General features: G+C 41.0%; 1 protein-coding gene across 11 annotated transcripts in view; it reads right to left on the bottom strand.

Moving 5' to 3' along the window:
- RASGEF1B (RasGEF domain family member 1B) overlaps positions 1-12,672 on the bottom strand; it is a 648,732-nt gene that overhangs the window by 15,878 nt on the left and 620,182 nt on the right. For all 11 annotated transcript variants that reach the window (XM_042984295.1, XM_042984299.1, XM_042984294.1 and 8 more), the window contains 5 exons: positions 9,772-9,954; positions 7,954-8,076; positions 7,198-7,335; positions 1,084-1,296; positions 534-608 (listed from right to left, as the gene is read on the bottom strand). In XM_042984295.1, the coding sequence (XP_042840229.1) occupies positions 534-608; positions 1,084-1,296; positions 7,198-7,335; positions 7,954-8,076; positions 9,772-9,954 (732 nt within the window). The remainder of the gene's footprint in view (positions 1-533; positions 609-1,083; positions 1,297-7,197; positions 7,336-7,953; positions 8,077-9,771; positions 9,955-12,672) is intronic.

The following is a 12,672-nucleotide window of genomic DNA, read 5'->3' as shown; positions in this document are numbered from 1 at the left end:
TACTTCCTACCTCATCATCACAAATCCTGCATCTACTTGCTTATTAAATTTCCCAATATGGAGGAAGAAAAGGCTAAAGTTTCATGATATGGTAAAATATGGTAAAGGCACTTGAAGATCTGGCTTAAGAAAAATAGCAATGAATCAGACATGACTAATGAAAAACTTTCTTTTTTTAAGTTTATTTATTTATTTTGAGAGAGAGAGAGAAAGAGAGAGAGAGCATGCATAAGTGGGAGAGGTGCAGAGAGCTCTAGAGGGAGAGAGAGAGGAGCCCAAGTAGGTTCTATGCTGTCAGTGCAGAGCCCAATGAGGGGCTCAAACTCATGAATGACGAGATCATGACCTGAGCCGAAATCAAAAGTTGGATGCTTAACCAACTGAGCCACCCAGGTGGCCTGAAAAGAAAAAAAAACCTTCTGATTTTAAAACCTAAGACAAAATAGTTCCAATTCCTGCCTCTTGTACCCACTATTACAGACTAAGAAATTCCATTTCTAATTTCAGGGCTGACCTCTGGGTAGACTGGTTACCTTGTCATTATCCAAAGGGTCCTTCTGTACAAACGCCTGAACAAATTCTTCTGGCCCAATATAACTGAGCCTTTCCTGAAACACAAAACCAACAGGTCAACAGTATTACAGGAAACAAGAAGAAATGTACTGTCAACTCCTTGTGTTGACTTTTGGCACCGCCCCCACTTTTTATGCAGCTTGTAAAATGAGCCTTTAACCCTAAATGTTGTCATCATCTTCAAGATCTGAGCAGAGATAATTTTCTTAGGTCAGTGCTATGCAAGATAGTGAAAGGCTGAGCAGGTTATGGAAAAGTAGAGGGGGAAGATGAGGAAGTTCAATAAACTCTTCAGTCTTGCTTAGTATTTATTTTAAAGTGAATTCCCAGAAAATCAGAAACAGTCATCTCAAATGTCTAAGCCACACATATTCCAGCTACTTCTCAGATTATTTCCCATTTGGATTATTCTAGCCTCTCCTATGACATTACCACTGACAAACAACTTGTGTGGTTGCCACAGCAAACCAGATCTGCGGTCGCAAAGGGCAGGGTAGACAACGACCTTACCAGCTCTATGTGAGTCAGCTGCTGGGCCAAGGTGTAAGGGTCGCTGCAGACAGTAATGATGTCCCTCTGTATGGACTGTGGTTTGGTCTTGAGAACCGTGAGCCGATCTGTAGACGTGGAGCTGATTTTTGCCAGGACTTCCTCATACTGGCTGAGTGTGGCAAGTTTGCGGATCAGACACTGGATCATCTGCTGGACATTCTTCCTGTATGTCTGTCAGGGAACAAGCAAAGGATTACATCCCTGTTCTGCACATCTATTTTCACCGCTGTGCAAACTCAGAGCCTATGTACTTAAGTGTTTTTCCCTGGATGTTGGACAGCCACCAGGCCAGTTACAGGAGGCTTCGGCCCAGCTCTAACAGTTTACGAGAGACACGTAACTAAATCTTTTCAGACCTGTAAGATTTAGTTCTTTTCTCAGCCTGCTCTTGAAAGTACAATTTAGGCGAGGCTATGAAAGCCCCACAGTGATGTCTTAGATTAGCGACTGCATACGACTAAATGCTCTCTGGGCTGGCACAGGAATGTATTGCTTACTTTTGGTTAAAATACATTGATCTCAACTCAGAGCATCCTTTTCCTAACACTTTCTCTTTACGGTCACCTTCCTGATTTCTGCACTCCTATCATGCCCAATCTCATTAGTCTAGGAGCACACACAGCAACCTGACAGAGAGTACCATTACTTCCCACTCACCCCCCCAACCACCTTCTTGACTTCCACGTGTAACATGGATTACTAGGAAGTGGATACTCATTTTTGGTATCTGACCTCCATTTGACTCATGTCCATTTCTTTTGCATTCGTGAGTCAGTGCTAATGTTCACGACCCAAGTCTTCCACGTGGCAGTACCCCCCCCCCACCTGCTATTACCCTCAGCCACCTTGTTTGCTACTGCATCATGCTACTGCCACGACACTTAAGAGGAATTGGTTTTTAAAACAATGCACGTATTAGAGATAAACGTCATTCTCTTGATTTTCAAAACACTCATTAAGTCAAAGAAATAACTTCACAACCTATCCATCCTAAGGTACTATTATCATGATGTAAGTTATGGACTTCTTTTATTCTTCCTTTTCTAGCCCCAAATTGCCAAACAAATGACAAGCATCCTTGAAGGTAAATTACCAGAGAAAGGTACATATGCTAACGCGGTCCTTAACACCTCCGAAGTAGGACAGGGAATTTAGATGTTAGAAAGGCCTATGGTTATCATGCTCCATGCTTAGCCCCTTTTTAAAAGGTACTACAATGTTACTTTCTGAAATTAGTTATTTGAAAACTGAATGGCATCTCACCTACAAGTATAAGAGCCATATTATTTTACAAAGGCAATTTGGTTTACCAGAGCAAAAGTTACAAAAACTCAGATGAATAGGTATTTGCATACTTAAGGACAATTACAAATGCATCTGGAAATGATCGATTCTTATTCAGGCAAGGCCAAAAAGCATGCACAGCCTTCTTTTTCTTTTCTTCTTCTCTGCTTCTCTGGTGTCTATTCCACTCAGTTCCTTAAACTGGTCCACTAGATGACCTTTTTTTTCTCTCTACATTCACAGGACACCCTAAATCATTCATGAAATCCCTAAGTGTTCAAAAAATTGAACCTTCAAAAAACCTATCTTCCACACAGCATTACGGTTATCAGTTTAGAAGATGCTATCTATTTGGTAATATGCTTGTCACTCGAAGAAAATGCCTTTTTCTTTGGAATCGGAAGCAGTTCAAGGTTGAATCAAGGGCTATTTTATATCCCTCATGAGAGGTGAAGTAGGGGCAAATGGGTGAAGGTGGCCAAAAGGTACAAACTTCTAGTTATAAAATAAGTAAGTCCTAGGGGTGTTAATTACAGCATGTGACTGTAGTTAATAATACTGTATTGCACATTTGAAAGTTGCTCAGAGGGACACCTGGGTGGCTCAGACGGTTAAGTGTCCGACTTCAGCTCAGGTCATGATCTCACGGTGCGTGAGCTTAGGCCCCTCGTCGGGCTCTGTGCTGACAGCTCAGAGTCTGGATCCTGCTTCAAATTCTGTGTCTCTCTCTTTCTCTGCTCCTCCCCCTTTCACACTCTGTCTCTCTCTCAAAAAAAACATTAAAAAAAAAAGTTGCTTAGAGAATGAATCTTAAAGTTCTCATTACAAGGAAAAAGAAATTCGGTAACTATGTGTGCTGATGGGTGTCAATTAGACAGAATGTGATCATTTCACAATATACACAAATATCGAATCATGATGTTGTACATCTGAAACTAATGTTATATGTCAATTATACCTCAATAAAAACAATCAATAAAAACAAAACAAAAATATAATAAATCCCTTGTCCTTATTTCCCTTGCTCTTCTACTTTCATAATCATGAGCTACATTAAAAATCTATGAACTTAAAATGGTTTCTTTAGTCCCCTGTCCCAATATCATAATAAATGTTCCCAGTGATTCTGATATGTAGCAAAGATTCAGAATCAATGTTCTACTAGCATATCTGGTGAAAGATTCTTATTTTACACTTTAAAAAGTGTTTTTTTTTTTTTTAGGGGGGGAGAGGTAGAGGGATATATAGTCAAGGATTCAGCTAGTGAGCAAAAAACAGCAAACTGTAAGGGGAAAACATATATGACAGGCTATAGGGTAGAGCTGTGTGTGAGAGAGACAGAGAGACACGCAGAGAAATAGAGTATATATGTATGACATCTTTTAAGTTTCCTGCTGCCATTTGATTCCATTCCAAGCTTTGTGTTGTTAAGCATGCTTCCTTACTGAGTCATGAATTGCTAAATATGCACTTATTCTTTTTTATAACTTCAAATGCCAGTGACAGTAATTACCTGGCAAATAAAGATAGAATAAAGACCAGCCCCTTAAGGAAGAGAAAATTGCATTTTACCCACTATAGCCATTTGTCATGTAATTCAATCATTAGCTCCATTTCATGTTTCTTGCAGGCAAGTCCTAATAAACCACTTCATTTTGGGCAAATCCCCAGGGGGAAACATATTAAGCCAAATTATGCAGAAGTGTCCTAGCAGATTCAGCAGAACCCGACAAAATTATATATAGGGCACACCTGGATTCATTGACTGCCAAAAAAAATCCCTAAAGTCCCAGGCAAGAAGCAACAAGTCTCAACCCAAATCCACACTCCTTCCTGGGGAGGGAAATATTTTTTTTTTCCTATTCCAGTAACTGGTTAGTCTGTTCGTTCATCTCTTCATTCATTCATTCATTCAAACACTACTGAATACCTATTAAATGCCAGGCACTGAGCTAGGACAAACCAAGGGGGCACAGCAAGGAGTCAGGAAAAACAAGTCATAAAAAAAAATGAAGTAATTACTAGTCACAGAGTGTTATGGAGAAAACAGTAGTAAAAGCCAGTAATGAGAGGCGTTGAGGGGGATGGTGGTTGGGGTGGTGAGGGTAGGTCTCTCTGAGGATGGACACTTAAGCACATAACAGATATGTGGCCTCCCAAGCAAAGACCTGAGGAAGGAGCATCTATCACAGAATTTTTGAGCTGACAGGGACATTAACACAGGGCAGTTACCTCCATGATTTATAGAAATGAAGAAGAAGCAAGGAATTTAGGGAACTTGCCAAAGCATACTCACATCAGCCAGCTGCCAAGTGTGGACCTGATTCAGAACACTGGCCTCAAGTAGCCACAGGAACAACAGGTCACTGTAAAACCCAACCTGACCAAGGCAGGTGGCACTGGTCTGCTCAGCCCCAGGTTAATCAATTCCTTGGTTTGATTTGGTTTAGCTTCCTGTCTCCTCTTTTCACACTCAAAACCATGGGAAAATCTCAAGGTTTATCATGGATTTGCTATTAATGTAGGAGTGCTGATAAGAAGCCAGGTTAGAAGGCTGTTTGGCCCTTTTTGGTCCCACCCGACCCCTGAGTGCCTTGATCCTGTTTAAAAAAAAAAAAAAAAAGACTGGATCCAATCTGTCCAACACTGATAGAAATGATCTCCCTCACTGACTACCATGACGAGAAAAACAAAAGGCCACTCATCTGTAATTCTCAGAACACTGACTCCTTATCTGAAGAAGATTTTTAAGGTTTTCCTTTGGAGAGGATCAAGCAACCATTTCTACTTTTTAAAAAGGCAGTAGAGGAAAGGTAAGTTGACTGACCTATCAAGTACCTAAGTACAACTTAGCTAAAATAAAGCACTAACTCAGGACTCAGCCTTCATACAAGAAAAAGTCCTTACGATGCCACTAATCTTTTGAGCATCTTGTCATAAGCTAAGTTTACTGAGCCAGGATTGATTCTGCCTAGCAACCCAACAGATAACCCCACTAATGTAAGATTTACTACAAAACTGCCCGGTGATAGTTAACTTGTTAACTTTTGCCTTTCTGAGTGAAGGACCTACCAATTCATACCTTGCTAGAACCTGTTACATGCAAACTGGCAAAATGATGGTAACAGTCATAACTTGCAAAACAACTCAGGAAACCACTCGTTCAGCCTTACAGAAATAAATCATGGCTGTCTTGAGCACCAGGGTTCAATATAATGTCATAAGGGAAGGGTAAAAGGGTTAATTCCATTTTCATGAGGGCATAACTGCAGGGAAGCAAGTACAAATTTTTCAACTGCAAATCTTATATAATTTTTTAAGTTGGGGGAAATGGTATTAAAATAGATTCACCCCGAAGTAGAGAGAACAGACAGGGTATCATGTTACGTGATCTTTATAGCATACCACTGAAAGAATGAGTTCTCAAGGAAGGTCATTTGTAACGGAAAAATGCATTTTAAGACAAATGAAACAAGACATCTCTGCAACTGCCAAATGCTTTGTCAGTCTTTTCCTAGGCAGAAGTGTGGTGTCTGTGCCTAGGTCACTTGTCCCCAGGAGCTCACTGGCAGCACAGAAACTACAAAGACATCCTTGCCCAACAAGCCTCAACACAAAATATCAGCCCTGCAGGCTTGCTTCAAAGAGGATCACCTCGAATCTTTCACAGCGAGTTAGCTCTTATCAAAGGCTCAATTGAGGGTAGTGATATTTATGAAAGATTATCCAAGAACCTTACTTACTTTCTTTTTCTACCTATCCTAGGTGCTAGCCTTGAATCTGCTTCCGGGCACCAAAAGACTTGTATCTTTTTCTCTTTGTCTTCTCCTCTCCCAAAGAATGACCTTTGCTAATTATACATTAATCTTATAGCCTCAGTTTTCATTGAGGAGCATTTGTTATAAAAACCATATGGAGCTGTTTCCCTGATCTCATTCTATGCCCCCTATATAAACTCCTCCATAAGAACGTTTTTAGGGCGCCTGGGTGGCTCAGTGGGTTAAGCGTCTAACTTCAGCTCAGATCATGATCTCGTGGTCCGTGAGTTCGAGCCCCGCGTCGGGCTCTGGGCTGACAGTTCCGAGCCTGGAGCCTGCTTCGGATTCTGTGTCTCCCTCTCTTTCGGCCCCACCCCCACTCACGCTCTGTCTCTCGAAAATAAATAGGCATTTAAAAAAATAAAGTTTTTAAAATTTCATTTAATTTAATGCCCTGAAAAATTAGTACGCTCTCTCTTTTCTGACAGTGAACATTTCATAACCAACTGTATTTCTCTTTTACTTGAAGTTTACAGTCAAATCACAGCAGTCCTGTCCTACTACACTGCTCCTCAACATTAGCCTATTCGTTTTCTTCCTTCCACGGTACGAACTGTCTATTTCTATTCATGATGTATCAATACACAACTTATTATCTGTTAATATATTCCTAGGTTATTTATTTTATACCTATTTGTGTTTATGTCTAACTTGCTATGTCAAATCTTTTTAGAAGGAAGGAAAGTATAAGTAAAACTAAAACACACTTGCAGTGTGAATCCTATGCATGAAGGGACATGAACATACCTCCAAATTAATCACATAAAACTCCAGATGATGTCCCTTTGAAGTGGGATTGTACAATCATCCCCATTTGACACACCAAACAGACCACTGTGCTATGTCGAAGACGTGCCCAAAGGCAACACAGAAAGGAAGCAGTGGAGAGTCTGATGCATAATTCAGCACCAGCTCCCACCAAGGCTTGGCCTGGAAATTCGAGTGGTTTTGCTATATACAGGATACCAACCTCCTCGCCACTGGCTATTCGGTGAGCCAGATCTTTTAAGTTTCTCATCATTCTTTCATCCCGAAAATCATAAGGAAACGTTTCCGTCCATTCTGTCAGGAGTTGAAGGATTTTGGGTGCAATTTTTCTTATCTGGTTCTGGGGAGAAAAAGCAAATCTCATTGAGTGATGTCTATCACCATGGACTGCATCAAACACATAATTGCAAACAGTGTCACTGGTAAACTTCTAGTGCAAAGTCTTTAGGGTTAAAGAAGAAGTCTAGTCCCCCTCCCCTAAGTCAATGCCAAATACCACCAACTTAAGGCAGGATCTAGGGGTCTTCCATGGCATTAAATTTATATTGTGGGGTTTTGTTTGTTTGTTTGACATGAAGGGCATGACAGTTTATCTTAAAACAACTGTACCATACTGCTCATAATGACCAGCAAACACATTATGATGGCTTTTCTCCTGGGTATTAACATGGCAGTATTTTTATATACTGAAATGTTTCAATAGGACCAAGAATGGTAGAGAAATAAAGATCTTAGATGAAAATGAACACTAATAATTCTGGCGTCCTACCCTGTATTGTGTCCTTTATACCATTCCCAATTCCCTTTGCACAGCCATGATACCATGCATGCCCCTCAGCCTGCGGATAAGGAAACCAACTTCACAAAATCTAAGCCACACAGTTACCAATCCTAATAGAAATAGAAAAGAGAAAGCATACTAATAGAGAAAACTGTAAAGTTCAAGATATATCATTACCTTATCGCTATTAGGATCACTTAGTCTCTGGTGTTCAACACATAAGTGGCAAACCTTGGCCATTAACTCGTATGGATGCATAAATAACCGAGAACTGAGTAGGAAGGTAAATATGTATGTTCTCTGTGGCAAGAGAAAAAAAATCATCACGGTTACATTCTCCGTGAAACTAGTATCTTTCCCATATATGATACATCTTAATCCATTAAATTCTCTGGGTCAAAGTTAACATACTACCGTTTCAAAAGTAATGCTTAGCAGTAAAACACCTGAGGATGGATTTTTCCTTTGCCTTCTGATGTATCTCTTCCCTTCAACCACACCAAAAAACCCAGAAGTACAAGGTAAGTTTATCTACCGAAATTATTCAAAGCACATTTTCATGTCCAGCCTCTGGAGTCAGTATACCAGGACACCTAACTCATTTTAGTAAAGAGGAATGAACTTCAGCGCAGAGAAAGAGATCTAACTTAAATATACCACCCATACAGAATCTTGTTCTGGGTCCAAATGTTATGGTAACTCAATGGAAACCAGAAAAAACCCACCAACCCACATCAGCTCAAGAACTCTCCAGTGCATCCAGGGTGGCACAATGTAGTGTTTGTATGCTTGTGTCAGAACATTCAAAGGTGGGCTTGCAAGTGATCTATTTCCTTGCCCAAAAGCTAAGCAATTTGATAAAACACAGTATCACACTATATACTTTTCTTTAACTACATTGTCTCCCAAGAAGCCAGTAATGAAGTAGAGCTTATTTATTATAATAGTTTCAGCCTCCCAGTGAAAAGAAAAATTCCAGGTTTTTTTTTCTTTTTTTTCTTTTTTTTACCCCCCTTAGGCGCCTTTAGTAGCTCATAAACACTTACACGACTGAACAACGGATTCCTTTTACTTTTGATTACAAGTTTTCCCTGTGTGGCAACATATTTCAAAATGCTATGTAACAAGTCACACACAGAGAGAGAACTCAAGAGGGAACACTATGGTGAATTACAGTGGCAAGCACAAACTATCCTTCACACACCAAGGTCAGTATTATATTTGTAAAAACATGAATCTAGTGTCTAGATATTTTCATGCAATCTTTATCAACAACCAGCTGTTGTTGAGTAACAGGGGCAGCTGTAGCACAAGGAAGGGGGAGGGGGGGCAGGAACACCACTTGCCCAGAAACAGAAAATCTAGGTTTGACTGCGGATAGGGGTTGAGGCTGTGTGTGGATTACTCAACGTTCTGAATTTCAGTGTCCTCCTCCCTGGCCTCCTGGAATTGCTGTAAAGGCTGAGAAAATGTAAATGGATTCCTGAGACAGGAAGTGTTATCTATATAAATGTTGGCTATCGAAGTAAAATATTAGCAATCTATAAAGAATTGCATCTTGAATATAACTCTTGTTCTCCTTTCTATGAAGTTTTTCCGCCTATGAACTTCACTTTTCTCAGCATAGCGATGGGCCTGGAAACCAAAAAGGCATTAAATATTCTGGGAGTATCCAACATCCTCTAGCATGTCTATGCAAGGACCAAGGTATATGCATGGATTAAAGCTACAGATACTCATTTACATGGTATCTGACTGTCTACAGTGTGGTACCAACCCTGAATAGAAACCAAACTGCAGACAATAATCAAAACCTGGATCATACCCAGGCTCAGTTTGATCTCAAAATACTGAATAATCAATATGCAGTTTCTTATTCGAAAAATTCTCGGCAACCCAGATATAATTCAGTAGTATCTAGGGTCCCTGCCTGCTACAGTGTATTTTTTTCTGAAGAATACCAAGGATGTGTTTCACAGTAACAGGGATACTTACATCCGGATAGTAATCTACATTAGGTACTAAGTGCTGGATGAGTGCTTCCAGAGACCCAGAGAGGAGGTTGTTGTCGTGGTAATACAACCCTCCGCAGCTGTCATCTGCAGACTGATAGAGGTTTCGGTTGTAACCACTGCTGTCAAACATTGCTGAAAAGGGAGGAGTCTGAGGCATGCTTTCCTAAAATGAATAAAAAGAAAAAAAAAGGAGAAAACATAGTGTGAGTCATTTGCAGTCCAAAAGAAAAGTAGGCTTTCATGGTAACGAGGGAATAAATACTTTTAAAAATAGGTTAGGTTCTGATCCAATATCAGAATCCATCAAGAAAGCAAACTGCTTTTAGAGTAACACATGTATGCATACTTTTGAGTACCCATGTCATTCAGTCAAATGCCATAAAATGCTTAGATCAAAGGATCCAGTTTGGACTGAAGAGTCAAATCTCTGGCTGCCGCGTTTAGATACCCCTCCTTCACAGGAAGAGAACTGGGCTTCCAATTGCTTTATCTGACTGAGTCAAGTGTTACCCAGAGGCAGAAACGAACAAACCTTCCCAGCTGGTTAGGAAGAATTACATAGCAAGTAAGAACTATCAGACTAACGGTGGTCATAGTAGGAGACAACCAAAACAGAAGTTGGACAAACGGAATTGTAAGAGAGGCCTAGAATTAAAGCACACCGTGTGTGTGTGTATGCACGCGTGCACGTGAAGTGCATGTGTGTTTCCAAACGTACGTATCAAGAGTTAATGCTGACTCCAGCTCCCTTGGAAGAGCTGATGCTGTTGACTTTTGCCCCTTTGTGTCAAATTCTTTCGGGGTGGGGGCTCTGTAAAGCCTCAGTTCTCAGTAAACACGTGGGCTGAGAGGCACCTGGTTTGGGGAACAAGAAGCCCCATGATGGTCCTCTCCATTTGTGTGCTTTGCAGCTCACAAAGCCCTTGTTTGGAGGGTGCTCAGTAGAGGCCAGAAGCTATTAAGTTATTACTTGGATTCCTAGGGACAGAGCTCCCGACCCTGAGAATAGACTCTTGGTTTCTGACAGCACGTCTGGACAATGGAGGCATTCAGGAGCTGCCAGACTGAGAGATGCAGAAGGCAAACAATGAAGGAAGGCTTTGGACTGATGGGGACAGGGTGTGTGGAGGCTGCAGGAGGACACAACCTGGGCTAATCCTTCTTTTCAAGATGCCAAAAGATATTTGCATCCGAATGGGGGAGGGGAGTGGAGGCCTGCCTGAGAAGGCACATCCTTCGCTCCTAGCGCATCTATTCCAGCTCCAGCAGCTAACGGGGATCGCCGCATCATAACATGTGCACGTGCCTCGGCAGGAATGGTCAGGGGTTGGGTGTTAGGGAAAAGAAAACAAAACAAAACACATCTACTATAAGGACAACCTGGAAGGTGAAAACAGCATTTAGGGAAGGAAGAATCAAGAAAAAGAAATAGAAAACCAGCTTCAGCATTTTGTACTCTATCCCATCCACAAACCAGTGCCGAGGGAGAATGCAAAAAGCAAAAGCCGCGAATAGGAAGAAGCTGATTACTGAGAATCATGCCGGGAGAGGGGTCACGACCTGCACCATCACTGCCACGCCTCTGGCTGAGGCAGGACACACTCGTAACAGCCACAGGATCAGGAACACGGGATGCAAACAGTAACACAAATACTCCATATGTAGTTGGTAAGACCTTGCACATACAAATAATTATTAAATAACTCAATGTTAACATTTTATAAGACAGTGGACAAAGTGTGTTTCTGTCCTCTTCAAATTGCTAGTTTTCTATTAGTACGATTCATGTGCGATATAATCTTTGCAAATAAGTTGTCCTTGGTGGGAAGATAAAAAAAAAAAAAAAAGAGCCCATCTACCTTGCTGAGAAACTCAAAATGTCCTTAAACTGAAACTCTGGGACCCAAGATGAGACGCACCTAAAAGATACTTCTGACAGCCTGGGGGGAACTGTCCATCTGAATTTGGTTACCTACCTCTGGCTTAAAAAAGTTTTAGATGGTTAAAACCACATGGTGTCCTTCACAAACAGGATGACAGTTGAAACTCATTCTGTCATGCCCGTGCAGTTGGTTCTTGTTTGTTTGGTTTTTTTTTTTTTTTTTTTTCTGCCAAGTACTTTTTGCCAAGGATTTTCTTTGATTTCTCTACCTATTCATCACTACTGAAACCATCCCTAATAAAATGATGTTGGGAGATGATTGGCCAAAAGACTTGGGAATTTCAGAAAATCAGAAGATGTTCAGAGTTCAGAAGGACCACTGAAATCATCTGGTGAAGAATGAAAAATAGATTTCATTCCATTTTCCAACTGTAATTAGAAGCGGGTGCCTGGAGGCCAGAGGATGAATAAGAAGATTGAAAGGCTGTAACTAAGTGGGAGAATGTGTGTCCTAAGTGATTAGCAATGACTGCAAAAACGGCCATGGAAGAAGCCAAAGCCCAAGTGCCATCACAATCTGCTCCAGTCTCCTGCTTTTATAAATGTGCGAACTAAGAACCTGGAAGGTGAAATGAGGTAACCACGCTAAGATCTCACAGTGATGTGTCTATAGCATCAAGTGACCCCAGTGGACTCCCCTGAATCTTGCACTCCTGCTGCCTTCTGTTATTGACAGTAAGCATTAGCCAACAATAGTCAAGGGTCATCCAGTCCCCTTTTAAGGAAGCAGCACCAAAAGCCACCAAGTATGTGTACTTCTCAATTATTCACTCCCACGAAGCACACAAGGACTCAGATTTGACCAAGTGCTCAGATTTAATGAAGCCCTAATCTGGTGCTTCGTAGCTGTGGAGACTTCAGAAGGTAATTCGCCTCCACTGCCCCCCACATAGGTTTTTTATTTAGAAAATTATTCCCAATTTTGCTCACTCCTTCCAA

Source organism: Panthera tigris, chromosome B1 (genome assembly GCF_018350195.1).
Source record: "Panthera tigris isolate Pti1 chromosome B1, P.tigris_Pti1_mat1.1, whole genome shotgun sequence".
Lineage (NCBI taxonomy): Eukaryota > Metazoa > Chordata > Mammalia > Carnivora > Felidae > Panthera > Panthera tigris.
The sequence above is the reverse complement of the archived record's forward strand: the minus strand, read 5'-3'. Positions and strand labels throughout refer to the sequence as shown.